Source organism: Rhincodon typus, chromosome 2, assembly GCF_021869965.1.
Source record: "Rhincodon typus isolate 14 chromosome 2, sRhiTyp1.1, whole genome shotgun sequence".
Taxonomy (NCBI): Eukaryota; Metazoa; Chordata; class Chondrichthyes; order Orectolobiformes; family Rhincodontidae; genus Rhincodon; species Rhincodon typus.
In genome coordinates this window covers 102,220,950-102,236,490 of record NC_063333.1, presented here as the reverse complement: position 1 = coordinate 102,236,490, position 15,541 = coordinate 102,220,950, and the positions used below count along the sequence as shown (strand labels likewise).

General features: G+C 39.5%; 1 protein-coding gene across 1 annotated transcript in view; it reads left to right on the top strand.

Moving 5' to 3' along the window:
- Window positions 1-15,541, top strand: part of LOC109919117 (A disintegrin and metalloproteinase with thrombospondin motifs 16) — a 226,707-nt gene that overhangs the window by 135,320 nt on the left and 75,846 nt on the right. Inside the window, exons 13-16 of the mRNA XM_048618170.1 lie at window positions 2,363-2,535; window positions 5,853-5,983; window positions 8,961-9,084; window positions 9,880-10,124. Coding sequence (XP_048474127.1) covers window positions 2,363-2,535; window positions 5,853-5,983; window positions 8,961-9,084; window positions 9,880-10,124 — 673 coding nt within the window. The remainder of the gene's footprint in view (window positions 1-2,362; window positions 2,536-5,852; window positions 5,984-8,960; window positions 9,085-9,879; window positions 10,125-15,541) is intronic.

The following is a 15,541-nucleotide window of genomic DNA, read 5'->3' as shown; positions in this document are numbered from 1 at the left end:
ACTGAAAGGTCTCCTTCAAGTCAAATGCCACCCTGACTTGGAACTATATCACTGTTACCTCACTGTCAGTAGGTTGAAATCCTAGAACTCCCTTCTAACTGCATTGTAAGTGTACCTGCACCCTGATATCTGCAGTGGTTCAAGAAAACAGTTCAACACTACCTTCTCCAGGGCAATCAGGGATAAGCAATAAATGATGGTCTAGCCAGCAATGCCCATATCGCATTAACAATTTTTTTAAAGTGAGTAATCTACTTTGTTTCTGCTTCCAATTTTAATCAAATTTCAATTTGTTATTTTAATAGATTCACTATACCTAGTGTTTGTTGTAATTTTACACAGTACGTATCAGTAATAAAGTGTGTTTTCAAGGTACTAAAGAAATGCTGAACTTGATACAAGCACTCCATGACTCAGTTTTTGGAAGACATCTCAGAATGCAGCCACGTCACAAAGAAATAATAAAGCAGAGAAAAGGAATTGAGTGATCAGTTTGCCTCGAGCAGGATGTTTTACCCGATATGGCAATACTCATGTTGACATATGCATTATGAGAAACTGTGTATAGATATTGTGGTATTTGATGAATTCAACAGACGTTTATTGCAGGTAACTATTGTACATGAGCACTACATTCCTCAGACATCTAAGTTTCTGGGTTAATATTAAGCTAATAGTTTACAACAGATGAACATGCTTTCAGTAGGGAGTCCTGCTTCAAGTGATCTGAGGTAAGATGGAGTATGAGATCTTTATGCCCTTAAGTCACATGCTCTGATGCAATTTTGATATCACGAGCATATCTGTTAGAAGTTTACTTGCATGTTGTCTCATAGTGGTATACTGTCATACTGACAGTGAACAGTAGTGCATAAAAGGAGATGACAGATTAAATCAGTGGAGGAAAATACTTACAACGCTGTTGATTGCCACAACAACGTACACTTACATTTTACCTTTGATGCAAACCAAAAAATTCCCAAGTGTTTGACAAAGATGAAAGATAAAGGTAAAAACCGCAAAACAAAAACTATCTAGTCATACACAGCCAGATGGATAGGTGCAATCCCAAAGGGGTGTAGTTACCATGTATGATGTACTGTTACAGCTCTACCTGGAATACAATGTACAATTTTTAGTGCTCTATTATGGCAAAGATAGCCATGCATTTAGAACCAGTGAAGAAAGGGGAACTCAGCAGATCCCTAGTTTAAATGCCCAACCTATGTGGAGTGATTAAAGAACTTGGAATTCTCTTACCCCGAAGCAGAAAAAACTCAGGAAGGTATTTTTCAAACTTTCTTCACTTTGTTACTATAGCTTAATTGAAGGTGTGGCAAAAGTTACATCTGCATGTGGTGAAGTTATGACAATAAATGCTATTTCTGGGTCATTCTTCAAATGTAATCAGTGTTTGTGAGGGATGAAATGATTTTGATTTTAATAAGTTAAAGGTGTCATGAACTATAGAGGGACACAAGCTCCAAATTGGAAGAGGGAAAGTTCACAAAATAGACAAACTTTAAGTATTTTATAGAGAAGGTTTGTATGTGAAATGGACTGCCCAGAGTGCTAGTGGTTGTGCAGGTTAATTTATGGGAAAATTGGTGGATATTTGTGAGGGATGGGTGATGTATCCAACTTCCGAATACAGTTGGTAATTCTTTATAGGGGACTTTTCTAGTTCAGTATTTTCCAAAGTTCTAAACATACGTTCACATTACAATTTACTTGCTTATTAATGTTCTTGAACCGACATCGTCAAACCATTTAATGTTTCATATAGTAAAATGGTGTCTCTCCTTAAAGAATTTCCTTCTCCAGTGCTGAACTGAATTTTCTTTAGTGGTTCCTTGTAGTTTATCCTCTTCACACGGGAATCAGCTGTGCCGGTGTTTTCTGCACCCTTTCTAAAAGAAGTAATATGATGACTGAAAATGAACGCAGTATGATAAAGTTTATGACCTAGAAATGTGATTACCCAACACATTTTTTAAAAATGGAAAACAGGTGCTACTCTTCCCAAGTGTGATGCACACATGTTGAATCCAAAGGAAAAATTCCCTTCGTCCTACATTTGTTAGGATGCTGTGCAGTTGCCTTGGCTATCCATCTGAAACAGTCATTAGGCCACAATATCATGAAGCCTTTTTGTAGTTTGTTCCCAACCGTAGCTTCCTTGGTGATATTGATGCATATGTTCCCCTGTAGTCTGACCAAATTATTAGAACAAATTCTACAGCCTTGGGAGATATTTGTGAGCATGTTACAGCTAATTTTTAACATTGATTTCATTATAATATTAGTTAATGCTTTGTGACTCATTACATTGGTGAAAAGTACCTTTTTTCTTCCTCGATAGACCACAGTATGGAGGAAAGTTCTGCGATGGTATTCATCGTACATACAAGCTTTGCAATAATCAAAAATGCCCTAAAAATAGCGTTGATTTTAGATCACAACAGTGTGCTGAATACAACAGCAAGCCATTCCGAGGGTGGTACTACAACTGGAAGCCATATATTCATGTTGAGGGTAAATATCCTTTTTGGGCTTCAAGTTATTGCTTTGCAAATCGTAAGCGATATTATGTATCCTGTATTGTCAAATGTGAATATTATTTTGTTTTGTTAGTATAAAAGTAATTTTTGATTTCAAAATGAGCTTACAAATGCAGATTACTGTTATTATTGCATCGAATCTTTACATAATAAAATGTCTCAAGCAGCCTCTTGTATGTGAGGATAGACTGAATATTAGTAGGAGACTCAAAAGGCAAAAACAGTTATCAAAAATATGTTGGAGGATGCTTTTAAAGTCAGGAAAAAGCAGGGGAAAAGAGGTTGAGGGATAAGGTTTCAAAAGGTTAGACTTGGATAGATAACACATACAGAGTAAAGAATATCATTCCTGCACATAAGTGGGGGATGACAGAAATGTGATTAGGGCAGAGTTGAAAAACTGTAGGAATGGGCTGAGATTAAAGGCTGAAACATTTACAAACTCAAGTTGTTGAAAGACCAAGGTATGATTTGTTTATCGGTACAAACATTTTGAATTGATGCCTTGGGAGATGTGAAGGATCTGAAGGTTATTAATTGGATCACGGATATAGGCAAGCAGGACATATGTGGTAAAAAGAGCAGACAGCAGAATTTTGAACAAGTTGCAGTTTGTGTAGAGAGATGCTTAGGAGATATTTGAGGAGCTTTTTCAAGAAAATCAGTGTTGACATTACAGAAGTGTAGCTATTAAGTGGCATGTGAGTGAGCCAGAATAGAGTTCGGTAATGTTACCTAGGTCTAAGTATAAAGACCTAAAAAGTGGATTGGATTCCCCTGATGACAGCCATAAAAATGGATGCTGAAAGGTGTTATATGGTGGGTTGCCAGCACATGGTTCTTCCTTGACAAAAGTGCAGTGGTTGCCACGTGTAAAATACTTCTCCATATTATCCTGGGACCATGCCTGAAAAAACTCCTTACGTATGTTAAATCTGTTGGTATTCATACAACAGTCGGTTTCTTCAGGCATATGAAAGACAAGCCAGCAGACCATGAAGGAACCAGTGAAGGCTCTTGAAAGGGAGCATTTGAGTCACCAAATTTTGCAATCAGAATGAGCACTTGGTTTTGTCTGGGTACAGTGCAGTCCCTATAGGTGGCTGAGAGAAATTTCAAAAGTGCTCAGTCTGTTGGACATTGGAAATTTAACAGACAATTTCTTTTTCACATTGGAAGGAAATACTCCCACTAGTGAATTCATAGGTTTACATTATTTAGCTGGGATCAGAAAGCTCACTCCATACATTCAAATCAGATTCAGACTGTCCTTCCTGGGAGGGGACGAGCAACTTGCAGGAAGCTACAGCCTGCAATAAGACTCAGTCCTGCCAGCAGCACCTTACATTACACAGAAAGTAGTATCTATCAGTTAACTTCAGCTTACTGAGCATTGTTAGGAAGAAGTGCAGATGTAGCATTTTCAGCTTTAATCCCGCACTGATCCTGTGCCATTGTCATCACTTAGGTTACATAGCACTTTAGGCAGCATTATATCTATTTTTATTGAATTAAACCAAACTTTTATGCAAAAACATTGTAGTAAAGCAAAATATTGAAGATGCTGGAAATCTGAAATAAAATCAGAACATCGTGGAAATATTCAGCAGGTCAAGTAAAAAGAGAGAGTGTATCAGAGTAGCATTTCAGATCAAGGACCATACATCACTATTGGTCACAGATTAAAGAATCATAGAATCCCTACAGTGCAGAAAGAGGCCATTTGGCCCATTGAGTCTACACCAACCCTCCAAAGAACATCCCACTCTGACCCAGCCCCATCAACCTGTCCCTGTAACCCCACATTTACCTCGGCTAATTCACTTACCCTGCGCATCCCTGGACAGTACAGGGGCAATTTAGTATGGTTCATCCACGTAACCTGCACATCTTTGGACTATGGAGGAAACCGGAGCACCAAGTGGAAACGTATGCAGGCACATTGGAGAACGTGCAGACTCGAAGCAGATAGTCACCCAGGGCTGGAATTGAATCCGGGTTTCTGACGCTGTAAGGCAGCAGTGCTAACCACCATGCCACTGTGTCACCGTGAAACAGTTAAATTCTTCTCTATCAACTGATGCTGCCTGACCTGCAGAACATTGCTTGCAGGTTCTTTAGCAGTTTTTAAAAGGCTTTAAATTAATCTTCAAACTGTTCTGCACAATTTAAAAATTAATTTTTAGTGAATTCCTGTGCTCATCAATATGAGGGCTGTCAGACTTGGGAAGTTTTTTTTTATTTTTGTCACCCATTGTCACCATCTTATGTTTTTCGTCTTGGTAGATTTGGGCAAAAAAATTAACAGCCTGTTATAACTGTTTCTCTGACGACAACAATCTTGCTGCAGCCCTATTTCTGGGAGGTTGGGATGCTCTGTTGCACACCCCTCTTCCTGCATCAAATGCACACAGCTGTCCGCTTATATGCTTTTGGGGCCAGAACTAACAGGGAGGCTCTTGTATGCCCCCACACAAATATTGAGAGCTGCTGCTGTTTCACCAATTCAGTCTCACTGCCTTCCCTTCTAGGACCTACCTGTGACTGCAGCCAGTATTACTGATAGCCACAGTTCTTGTTGCCAAATCTGGCGAGCTGGCTTGAGATGCCTGTTTACTATCTGTAGATCATTTAGGAAGATTAAAATGAGGCCCAGACCTGAAAATCTCAGCAAACTCTCAGCTGTGGAAATGGACAAGCTGACTTGAAGTCAGCATCTACCCAATGGGTGTTGAAGAGCAATTTATAACCTGTTAGTCAGAATTGTATGACACTACCGACTGCAATGGGCACTGTTTTCAACTTCCTATATGACCATTCTTATAGATGAGCGTGCCAATTTGTGGGCATTTTTGCCAACTGAAATCTTTACTGAGACATCTATGTTTGTTTTGCATGAGTCTGTGTCAAAAAAAGAGGAACCAATTGTCTCATCAGTCTGTGCTCAATTCAAAACCAGAACAGCATGACTGCCAAATGCAATGATAAGTGCAGCAATCTAAACTTTAGAATTTACAGCAGCTGTCTGTGGTGCATGCCTTTAATTAAATTTATTCTGAGTACTTCAAGATTTAATGAACAGATTGGTATGAATCACTTGTTATAGTTCAACAAAAGAACTATTCTTTCTCCAAAAGATAAATAGCATATTATGCCTTGGAAAATCTAAGCCCATGCTTATATTGCATTTAAGACTTATCCTTCTTAGAGTTTGTTTGAATCTTCTTTTGTGCTCAGTATATTTATTTCCAAATTGGTAATAAATCTAATATATCCATTTGTCGTTTACAGACCATGATCTTTGCAAACTCTATTGTGCAGCAGAAGATTTTGACTTCTTTTTTGCTCTTTCAAGTAAAGTCAAAGATGGAACACCATGCTCTGAGGAAAGAGCTGACGTATGCATAGATGGTGTATGTGAGGTAAAATGGATTAGTTGTGATTATTCCCATACCCATATACCCAGCCTGCCACAGACTCTATAGATACAAAATCTGTGCAACAATACAGCTGAAAACTATACAATATATGTGGTTTAGTTTTAATATCCTCCCTTTCAAAGTGCAGGAAGTCAACATAAGACATATGTAATGTCATTTTAAAAACAGAAGCAAAATTGAATTTCTTGTGCACTGGTACCCCAGTCTGAAATAACTAAAAGATAAATCAGCCTATTTAGGGGAGTTTTAACCCCCAAGGATGGATTGCTAAGGGCAGGTGAAAAGGTAAACAATATGGTCATGAGGTCAGTTTAAATGTTCAAAAACGCCTCAAACCTACCAACTTTTCAATTTAACTGAAGCAGATTGAGAATTGGGTAATTTACTGCAGTGGTAGGTGGCTTACTGAAATCTTTCAATTGTAACCCATGGATGCCTGGTTTCCCAAGACTGGAGACTTGGGGCAGAATAGCAGTTGAAAGTGACCAGACCCATGTGGTTACTGCATTTAAACCACTGCTTGTAGGTCAAGGGAAGCAGTACTGCTTCATCTAGGACCAAAAAGCTTTCAGTCCTTTTCTTTTGCCCTCCACACATGCTGGCTGTCCTGCTGTGTATTTCTGGCATTTTCTGCTATTTAAGATTACAAGCTTACCCCTTAACAGATCCCTCGCAACACCCCGAATCTCCATTGCCAGAAGGGTGCATGCCCAACGCTCACCCCAATCTCAGACTGCACTCCCACAATATTCGGCTTACTAGCAGTGCACCCTGACTTTGTTCCCACCTAAGAGGCCTGTCAATTAGGCTGTTGCACCAAGAACTCCGTTCATGTTATTTTAAAGACATTTCTGGTTGAGGAATCCACACGCTACCCTCCCCTCAGCCCCAAGCAAGTATTGAGAGCACTCTTGATATCATAGTGATGTGAGCATATCAAAGGACTGGAAGTTAGGCTTTGGACTGACAATGACGGTTCGCATTCTCTCATAACAGGATTTTGATGTCTTCATTTTTTTTAAGTTGAATGAGGCAGGAGGAGGGACTCCCAACACTAGAAGTAATCACATCTTCATAGTTTGGAGGAGCCTCACACTTTATCAGCAATTTCTCAAGCCACCTGTGAATCTAGCCTGGGAATGTAGCTTAGGTACTGAGCAATACAGCCTATTTAGAAAGAAATGCTGTCGAAGAAGAGTTGATTTTTTTTTTCTTTTCTGAGGGATGAAGGTCCCTTAAATTTATTCCTTTTTCAACCAATGTTTCTACAATTATAACCTTTTTGACATTTGGGCGCACATACCAGCTACACCCCTAGTGATGTCAGCACCAGCCTGTGTTAACGTAAACACAGGTCTCTGTAAGTCTAGATATGGTCATGAGGTCAATTTAAATGCTCTGTCTGAGCACATCCTGAACTTTACTCAGGAATCAGTCCCACGTGGAGTTTTCGCTGGATGATGCTTCATTCTGAAACAAGGAAGTCCTAATAAAATACCAAGGCCAGACCGACATCAATAGAAGGATTTGCGCTTGTTTCAAAAAATTATTGTAATTCATTATGAAATGCTTAACTCAAACCATTAATAATCAGTGTACTGCAATAATCTACAGTCTCCATAAAATGTGCAGAATCAGAAATAGCCTTCCAGAGGTAACTGCCTAAATAAGAAATGGAATTACAAAATGCTGTTTTTCCACACGTTTATAATCCAGCAAGTGTTGTTTAGTTATTATCTTATGGGGAACCTGCAACTAATTTGTTGAAATCCCACTGGCAATTGTTTTGTTTCTTTTGGCAAGAACTTTTTTTGTGGTCGCTCCTGATTTCAGTTGAGATAGCAGAGGAAAAAGAGGCAACGTTGGGTGGCAAGTCTTGGGCACTGCAATCCCCAAATACCCCCAGCTCTAAGCCAGCCACCCCGCCTGCCAATCAGACAAGTGGCTCCTATTACTACAGCCCCCTCCCACCCCCCAGACCACCACCAATGATGCTTGATGCAATCACTGCATGTAATTTCCAACAGAGGAGGACAGTATGTTTTCCTGCTCCATTTCCCCACCTGTCTATCCTGCTCATCACAGGTCTGGTTAAAAATAGCTTTAGATGTAAGCTAGCAGCAGTAAAGGCCCTGATCTCTAACTGGAGGGCATAGGTCCAATAGAGGTTTATTCTCATTCCGCTTCAGGCCTTACACCTTCAGAGCTGTATTGGTTCTTTAATGTCCCTCACTACCTGATTGGGTACTGTAATACTAGTCCAAGCATAAGTCTTCCTAACTTTCCTTGTTGAAATCAGCAGCCTTCCTTTTAGCAAAGTGAGTTTTGTCAAAAGCCCACCTTCCATGCTAAGGAGCTGCTGCATATAATGCTTTCTATTATCCCTTTTGCCCTGAAAGATAATCTGTGTTCCTGATGCAATCACATGAATGTTGTAATTTCATCAGCTCAATTTCTTTTAAAATTAATCATTCATTCAAGAATATTTGCCATATTCAAGCACTGATAGAGTTGTTTACCTGAACCAGTCAGTTTGCCTAAAAGAAAACAGTCAAAACCACACTGATAATAAAGAAGTAAGCTTCTTGTTGCCCAGAGTAGACTTACAAAACCCTCATGGAACAGCTACTGTCAAATTGCTCCATTAGTGATTCAGACTGAGTGGAGATTGATTACTCAATTAGAGTGCCCCAGCAGTAAAGGAGACATTCCACTGTTACTAAGGCCCCTGAGTAAAATGTTGAATAAGAATGGTGCCCTTTGTGAGGAATAATTCTGATTGAATATAGTCTTATAATGGTTTCTAACAACTTTAAAATAGATTTATGTGAATTGTGTTCCCAATAAGGTACAGAACCAGAGGCACCCTGCCATTTTCAGTCATTCAGTCAAAATCACATGTAAATTATATAGCATAATACCTAACTGATGTGCGTTTATCTCTTTTCATTGCTCACAGGCAGTTGGATGTGACCGTGTACTGGGTTCTAATGCTGTGCCTGATGCATGTGGGGTCTGCAAAGGAAACAACGCAACCTGTAAAATCTATAAGGGCCAATACAGCAAACAGCACTATGTCAACCGTATGTTTGATCTGTGTAATGTATTGAGTCTTTCAGTCTATTACTCGTTTAAGTAATTGCCTTTCTGATGTAGAATCCAAAGCTTCGTGCCTCATAAGTTTCTTGGACAATTAACATATAAAATTTAAATCAGTACTCACATTCATTTGCTTAATTCTTAACCTATAATTGTCAACATATCTAGGCCTTCTAATTTAGAATTTGGCTGCATAGTTGGCAAGAACCCCAAATAACATAATGTGCAAACCATAAGGCCTACAAAATTAACAGGACAATTCAATGAGAGTAAAAAACATTTCAGCGCGATAAAGTTAATTTGTTTGGAAGTCAGACCAATTGACAGGCCTCAAATGGCCCAAAGGCCATAATTTTACATCTATACTGCGGAGACAGTTAGGATGATAAGTATTTTATATAGTTGGGCTGACTATACAAGGAATTTTCTTCTCTTTGCATGAATATTCTGCTTCATATTTGGCACAACTTTATGGCAGCCCCAATTTATTCAACAAATGGAATTCATTTCTATGAAATCCAAAACAGTATGGATTTATCAGGTGGACCCCCTTCCCAAATTTGCATTCCCGTCAAGCAAGATTCATAACAGGACAGACATCTCACAATGTATACCAGCTACCTTCTTTGGTTGGATATTGCTCTGGAAGAATATGTTTGAGAGTCTGACCACACGTCTTGCTACTTTATTTTGTATCTTTTGACATAGAGCTCAAAATGCTTTGCATTTACACGCTAAGAGTGTATAAACTGAAATGAATTTTCATTTCTCTCCGACAGAATACTACACGGTAGTTGTTATTCCTGCAGGAGCACGTAGCATTCGTGTATATGAAGTAAATATCTCCAACGCTTACATTGCTGTTAGAAACCAACAACAAAAATACTATCTCAATGGCCATTGGACATTGGATTGGCCTGGTCGGCACAGATTTTCTGGCACAATATTTGATTATAAAAGGCCCTTCAATGGCCAGGAAAGCCTTTCTGCCATGGGCCCTACGAATGAAACATTAGTAATAGAGGTATGTTGGTGCATTCTTTCAGGAAAACAAGCCACAATTCTTGATGTGGTAACATCATCATTCAAGCATTAATAACAACCAATGCACTGTTTCATCAGTCTTTCTGACTCATTTTTTGTGTGAATGTTGCACAGTGATGACACAATAAGGGATTGCAATTTTGTCTACTGAAGTGAAATCACTAGTTGAGAAATATATGGCCCTCTGTTTCATCTCCTATCAGCTGAAAGATTTTTTTCATTATTCATTCACGGGATGAGGACGTCGCTAGCTAGGCAGCATTTGTTGCCCATTCCTAATTGCTTAGAGGGCAGTTAAGAGTCAACCACATTGCTGTGGATCTGGAGTCACATATAGGTCAGACCAGGTAAAGATGACCGTTTCCTTCCCTAAAGGACATTAGTGAACCAGATGGGTTTTTCTGACAATCGACAATGGATTCATGGTCATCATTTGGTTCTTAATTATAGATACTTATTGAATTCAAATTCCACCATCTGCCGTGGCAGGAGATACATGTGACTATCATCAATGGAAATGAGAGGTAAAAGAATAAGAACTAGGAACAGGAGTAGGCACTGCAGTTCTTCAGCCTGCTCCACTATTTAATATGATCATGGCTAATTTCATCTCAGTTCCAACTCCACTTTCCTGGTCATTTTTAATTGTCACTAACTGAAAAACCTCTCTATCTCCTCCTCAAATTTACTGAATGTCCTAGCATCTGCCATGCTTTGGGGAATGAATTCCACAAGTAACTCCTCTTCATCTCTGCTTTAAATCTGCCACTCCTGAACCTAAAATGATGACCCCTCATTCTAATCTGCCTAGAATCTGGAATAGGCGGAAATGATATTCATACTTGATATTCATTATATAGTTACTGAATGATAGTCATTGTGGGTCAACCCACAGCAGGAGGACTGCAGCCGTTCAAGAAGCAGCTCACCACCAGCTTCTCAAGGGCAACTAGCTATGGGCAATTAGTACTGCCAGCCAGGACTACCCACATCCCACAAGTGAACAAAATAATATGCTACCAGTTGTCATGACCACATCGTTAGTATCCTAAGAGTGGCAAGTTTATTAAGAATTTGTACAAGGTTCTTAAAAAGCCTCTTTTGTTTTTTGAGTGTTTCAATTTTAAATAACCAGCTACTCGGCTTTATGCTTAAGCAAGATAAAAGCAAATTCATCACAAAAGTACTACTGCAGTTGTTAAAATAAAAGTGGTGAACTTATTATCTACAAATACAGATACGAAAGACCAAAAATGGATAAGGACAAAAGTTGTTTATAGAGATGAAATTAAGATCAATCTCTAAGATCATTGTAGACCTGTTGCTTGCTTTAAGATTCTGTTTCCATAGTGGAGGAATTAAAAGCGTAGTCAGATTTCAGCAGTTGTGATGGCTTCTGTAGCTGAATAATTGGAGACTGCTTCCACAGGTGGAGTGAGCAGAACAGGTCCTAGGACATGGTGAAAGCTCCTGTGTTTCAATGTTTCAGTGCAGCAGGTTGTTGCTCACGATAACCTTGGGTAAGTACAACAGGCCTGGACTCCTTCCTCCTTCTCCCACATTGAGGAACAGTGACTTCTTTGTGACGTTTCTCTCATGATCTCTAAACAAAATGTTTGCTTACAGACAGACTCTTTCATATAGATCAAAACTCAAAATTGTTGCTATCCCAAAATTGTTGCAACATGCTCCCATATCAGGCATTGGATCTGAAACCAGACGCAGTCATTGGCCTTCTCTCGAGGTCATTAACATTCTTAATATCTCCCTATTACCTCAGATGGCTCTCATCCTGTCAGTTTATTGGTGAGACAGGAAAACTATTTGAATCTGCAGAAGTGCCATTATCAAGGAGTTTCTATTTACCTTTGAAAATGCTCATTGAATTTCAGAATGCCTCCTGTGATGTCTTCCTGAGATACTTACTGTCTGGTCGCAGTACCAGAGGCACTAAGAGGTCCATGATGTATGAGTCCAGGCAGATTCTTGGATACATAGTGTAGACCTGCAATATTTGGCTCTTGTTTTTACAAATTATTTGAACATTGAGGAAGTGGAATCCTTTTCTGTTGACAAAGATTGCTTGTAGTTGACAGGTTGCTCTTAGAGGGAAAATCCAGTTTTTAAAAAAGTTAATATTTTGAAATGAACATACTGATCATAATGAAGCACTGTTCTGAAATATACAAAACAAATCACATCAGTATGCATCATTCACAAAGTTGTAATGGGTGTTTCTTCTGGGAACCAGTTGCACCCTGCACCTACAGGAAGCCAGTCATGACTGAGAATTGTAAAGCCCTCACTTCATGACTGGCCCGATCAAAGAGAAACAATATGACAGGTGGGTTCTGGGTGAAGATAGGATCAGTGATATCCCAGATGTGGTTATGAGGAGAGCACTGAAATGCCATGGAGAGCTCCATTTGATCCCTGAAACACTCAAAAACATTAAGCATGACTGTAACCTTTAGAACTACCGGGATGTAAATGATAAGAAGGAATTTCAGTTGTTCCGTAACAACCTTAACCCTGGTATAGACCACATCTATAGCCACGGAAATATCTGTCTGTTCCCGAATTAACAAATCCACAAGTACAACTGCTCTTCCCTTCTTCTTACCCTGTAAAACTGAGCTGCCTATAGGGCAATGTCCTTGGTTCTGACTACAATGGCCTCACAGGATCCAAAACTGATTAGTGAGCTGGACTTTGCAGTACCTATATAAACCGAAAGAACTACAGATGTTGTAAATCAGGAATAAAACATTCCTGCATACGTAGTCTTCTAGATCAGCATTAAGATCCGTGATGGTCCGCGTATTACATGGAGATGTGTTCCATATAACCACAATGCCCTGCTTTATTTTAAAGTTAACGTGAGTGATGTAAAGTCATTTCACTTTATTTTACTGATGTTTTCTTTATTTTATTTGGTGTTGACCTAATAAACCTTACGACTATTGATAAACCATACCAGTACTGATAATTCTGATCAATGCTTAACGCAAACAAAAACAGAAAATGCTAACAAAACTCGGCAAGTCTGGTAGCATCTGTGAAGGGAAAGCAGAATAAATGTTACAGGTTCAGTGACCCTTCTTCAGAACTGATAGTAACTAGGAAAAGGTGGTATTTATGCTAAAGACAAGGGGTTGGAGGGAGGTGTGGAAAGGGAATGAGCAGATAGACACAGATGAAGCCCAGAGAGATGGAATGACAGTTAGGGAGACAAAAGGACAAAGGAGAGTGTGCTCAGAAGTATGAAAATGGGTTGGCTGTATCGAAAGCAGCCTATGTTATGACAGGGCCTAGGCTGTGAGGGTGAATAAAGGACATGGAAGAAGGTGTTCAGGTTCTAAAATTATTGAACTTAGTATTGAGTCCTGAAGGCTGCAGGGTCATTGAATGATATGAAGAACCCCTACAGTGCAGAAAGGGGCCATTCAACCCATCAAGTCAGCACCTATCCTCCAAAGAGCATACCAACCTCAGCCCTCCAACCTCCCCTATAACCCTGCATTTCCCATGGCTAATCCACCTAGCCTGCAAATTACGGGACACTTTATCATGGCCAGTCCATCTAACCTGCACATCTTTGGACTGGAGGAGGAAACTGGTGCACCTGGCAGAAATCCCCAAGTGGAAAATGACATGCTATTTTTCCAGCTTGCACTGAGCCTCACTGTAGCACTGCAGCAGGCCTGAGACAGAGATATTGGCCAGGGAACACCATGGTGTGTAGAAGTAGCAAGCAACAGGAAGCTTAGGGTCATTTTTGCAGACAGAAAGTATGTTTCCACAAAGCAGTCACCTGCCTGTCAACTGCCGGTACTAGTCAATTCCATGTTTAACAAGGCAACCAGACATCCTTGAAATTTGTGAACTCTTAAGTCAGAGCCTGACCCTCAATCTTAAACTTGGAAAAGACATGCCAGAATTTACCAAATAAACCCAATTTTCTATTCACGTGGGTCTACGTCTCACACAGTCATAGTTGCCTGACCATGTGCCCAGCATTCCCTCTAATCTTTATTTCTTCTGTGCAGAGCCTCTGTGGGCTGTGCACAACAGTGACGTCTGGAACCAGAATTCAGGGCCGCAGTCGGTGCCGATCACCATGCACAGATAGTAGGAACGTTGCATGTGTCCATTATTGACCATCCCTCTTTGGCGTGATTTTTAACTCGCCATCTCAGGAGGGAGAGCGTAATTGCAATAGTTTTCCCTTACCTAATTAAGTCATCATGCTCACGATTATCCTCGCCACCTCAGGAAAGGGGAAAATTGTTAATGGGCGCAATGTTTCTGCTAGCTTGAGATATTTCTCCCAGTTCCAATTGAGTCATGTGTTCATGAGGATTTTCTCAAATCTGAACAGGCAGTGAAGATGTTGCAGTGTTATAAATTGTTTGATTCAAATCTTATATGATACTCCTGTAAGTGCACAGCTTAAAGAAGGGAATTACCTAATTTTGCTTTTTAAATACTTTTCTTGCCATTGGCACACCAAGATTAAAAGTTAAGTAATGTAAGTTTCTTCAGGATGGATGGGTGTAACTGAAGTATGATTTAATCTAATAGCATTTGGAACACCTTAACTCGGTATAGAACTGGAAGATTATAATCAAGATAATATTGTATTTGATTGGAAACAATGTCATGCATGTAAATCTCCTGAGAATGGGAAGTAATGGTAAACTGCCAAGAACTGTCATAATGCAATATTCTCATGAAACCCATAATGTGCTTAGTAGCTGGCACATTAGAAAAAGGGTTTATGAGACACATGGGATTATTATGATGCTTTGTTATGATGATAATTTGGCACCAACAACATTTTGTATGATTGTTGTCAGAAGATGGAAAATCGAATGTCACCATAAACCCATAATTGTGTGATAACTTTTAGGGATCCTAAGATACCAAATCCACATTTCAACTTCCAATTTTAAAATGTCACAGTAAAAATAAAATGTAAGCTTCTGTAAGAGTTTTCCTAATCTTACATTTTATGGAGGAGCTGCAAAATCCTAGAAAGGCAGTGTGCAAAACATCTCGGCTAGATTTCTAAGGTTTTTACAAGAGAAGTCCAATGAAGGATTGCCTCCGCAGTAAATCTGTGGAAAGAAATGGAGCATTAAAGCCAAGTGTATTTATTGCTGGCATGGTAGTTTTGTTCAGATTGCTGTTATATATATTGAACTGTCTGTTAGTCTGAAAGGCAATATTGAAAATCAGTGGGAATGGGATTAGTTTAGCCACTTTATTGATGCCCATAGGCAAATTGATGCAATAGCTGGGATAACTGTGTGAAGCCTGCATTATTACGAAGGTTGCAGTCATAAGCCAATTGTTGGACACTGTGTAAAATCCACCGACAGATGGATAAAGTTT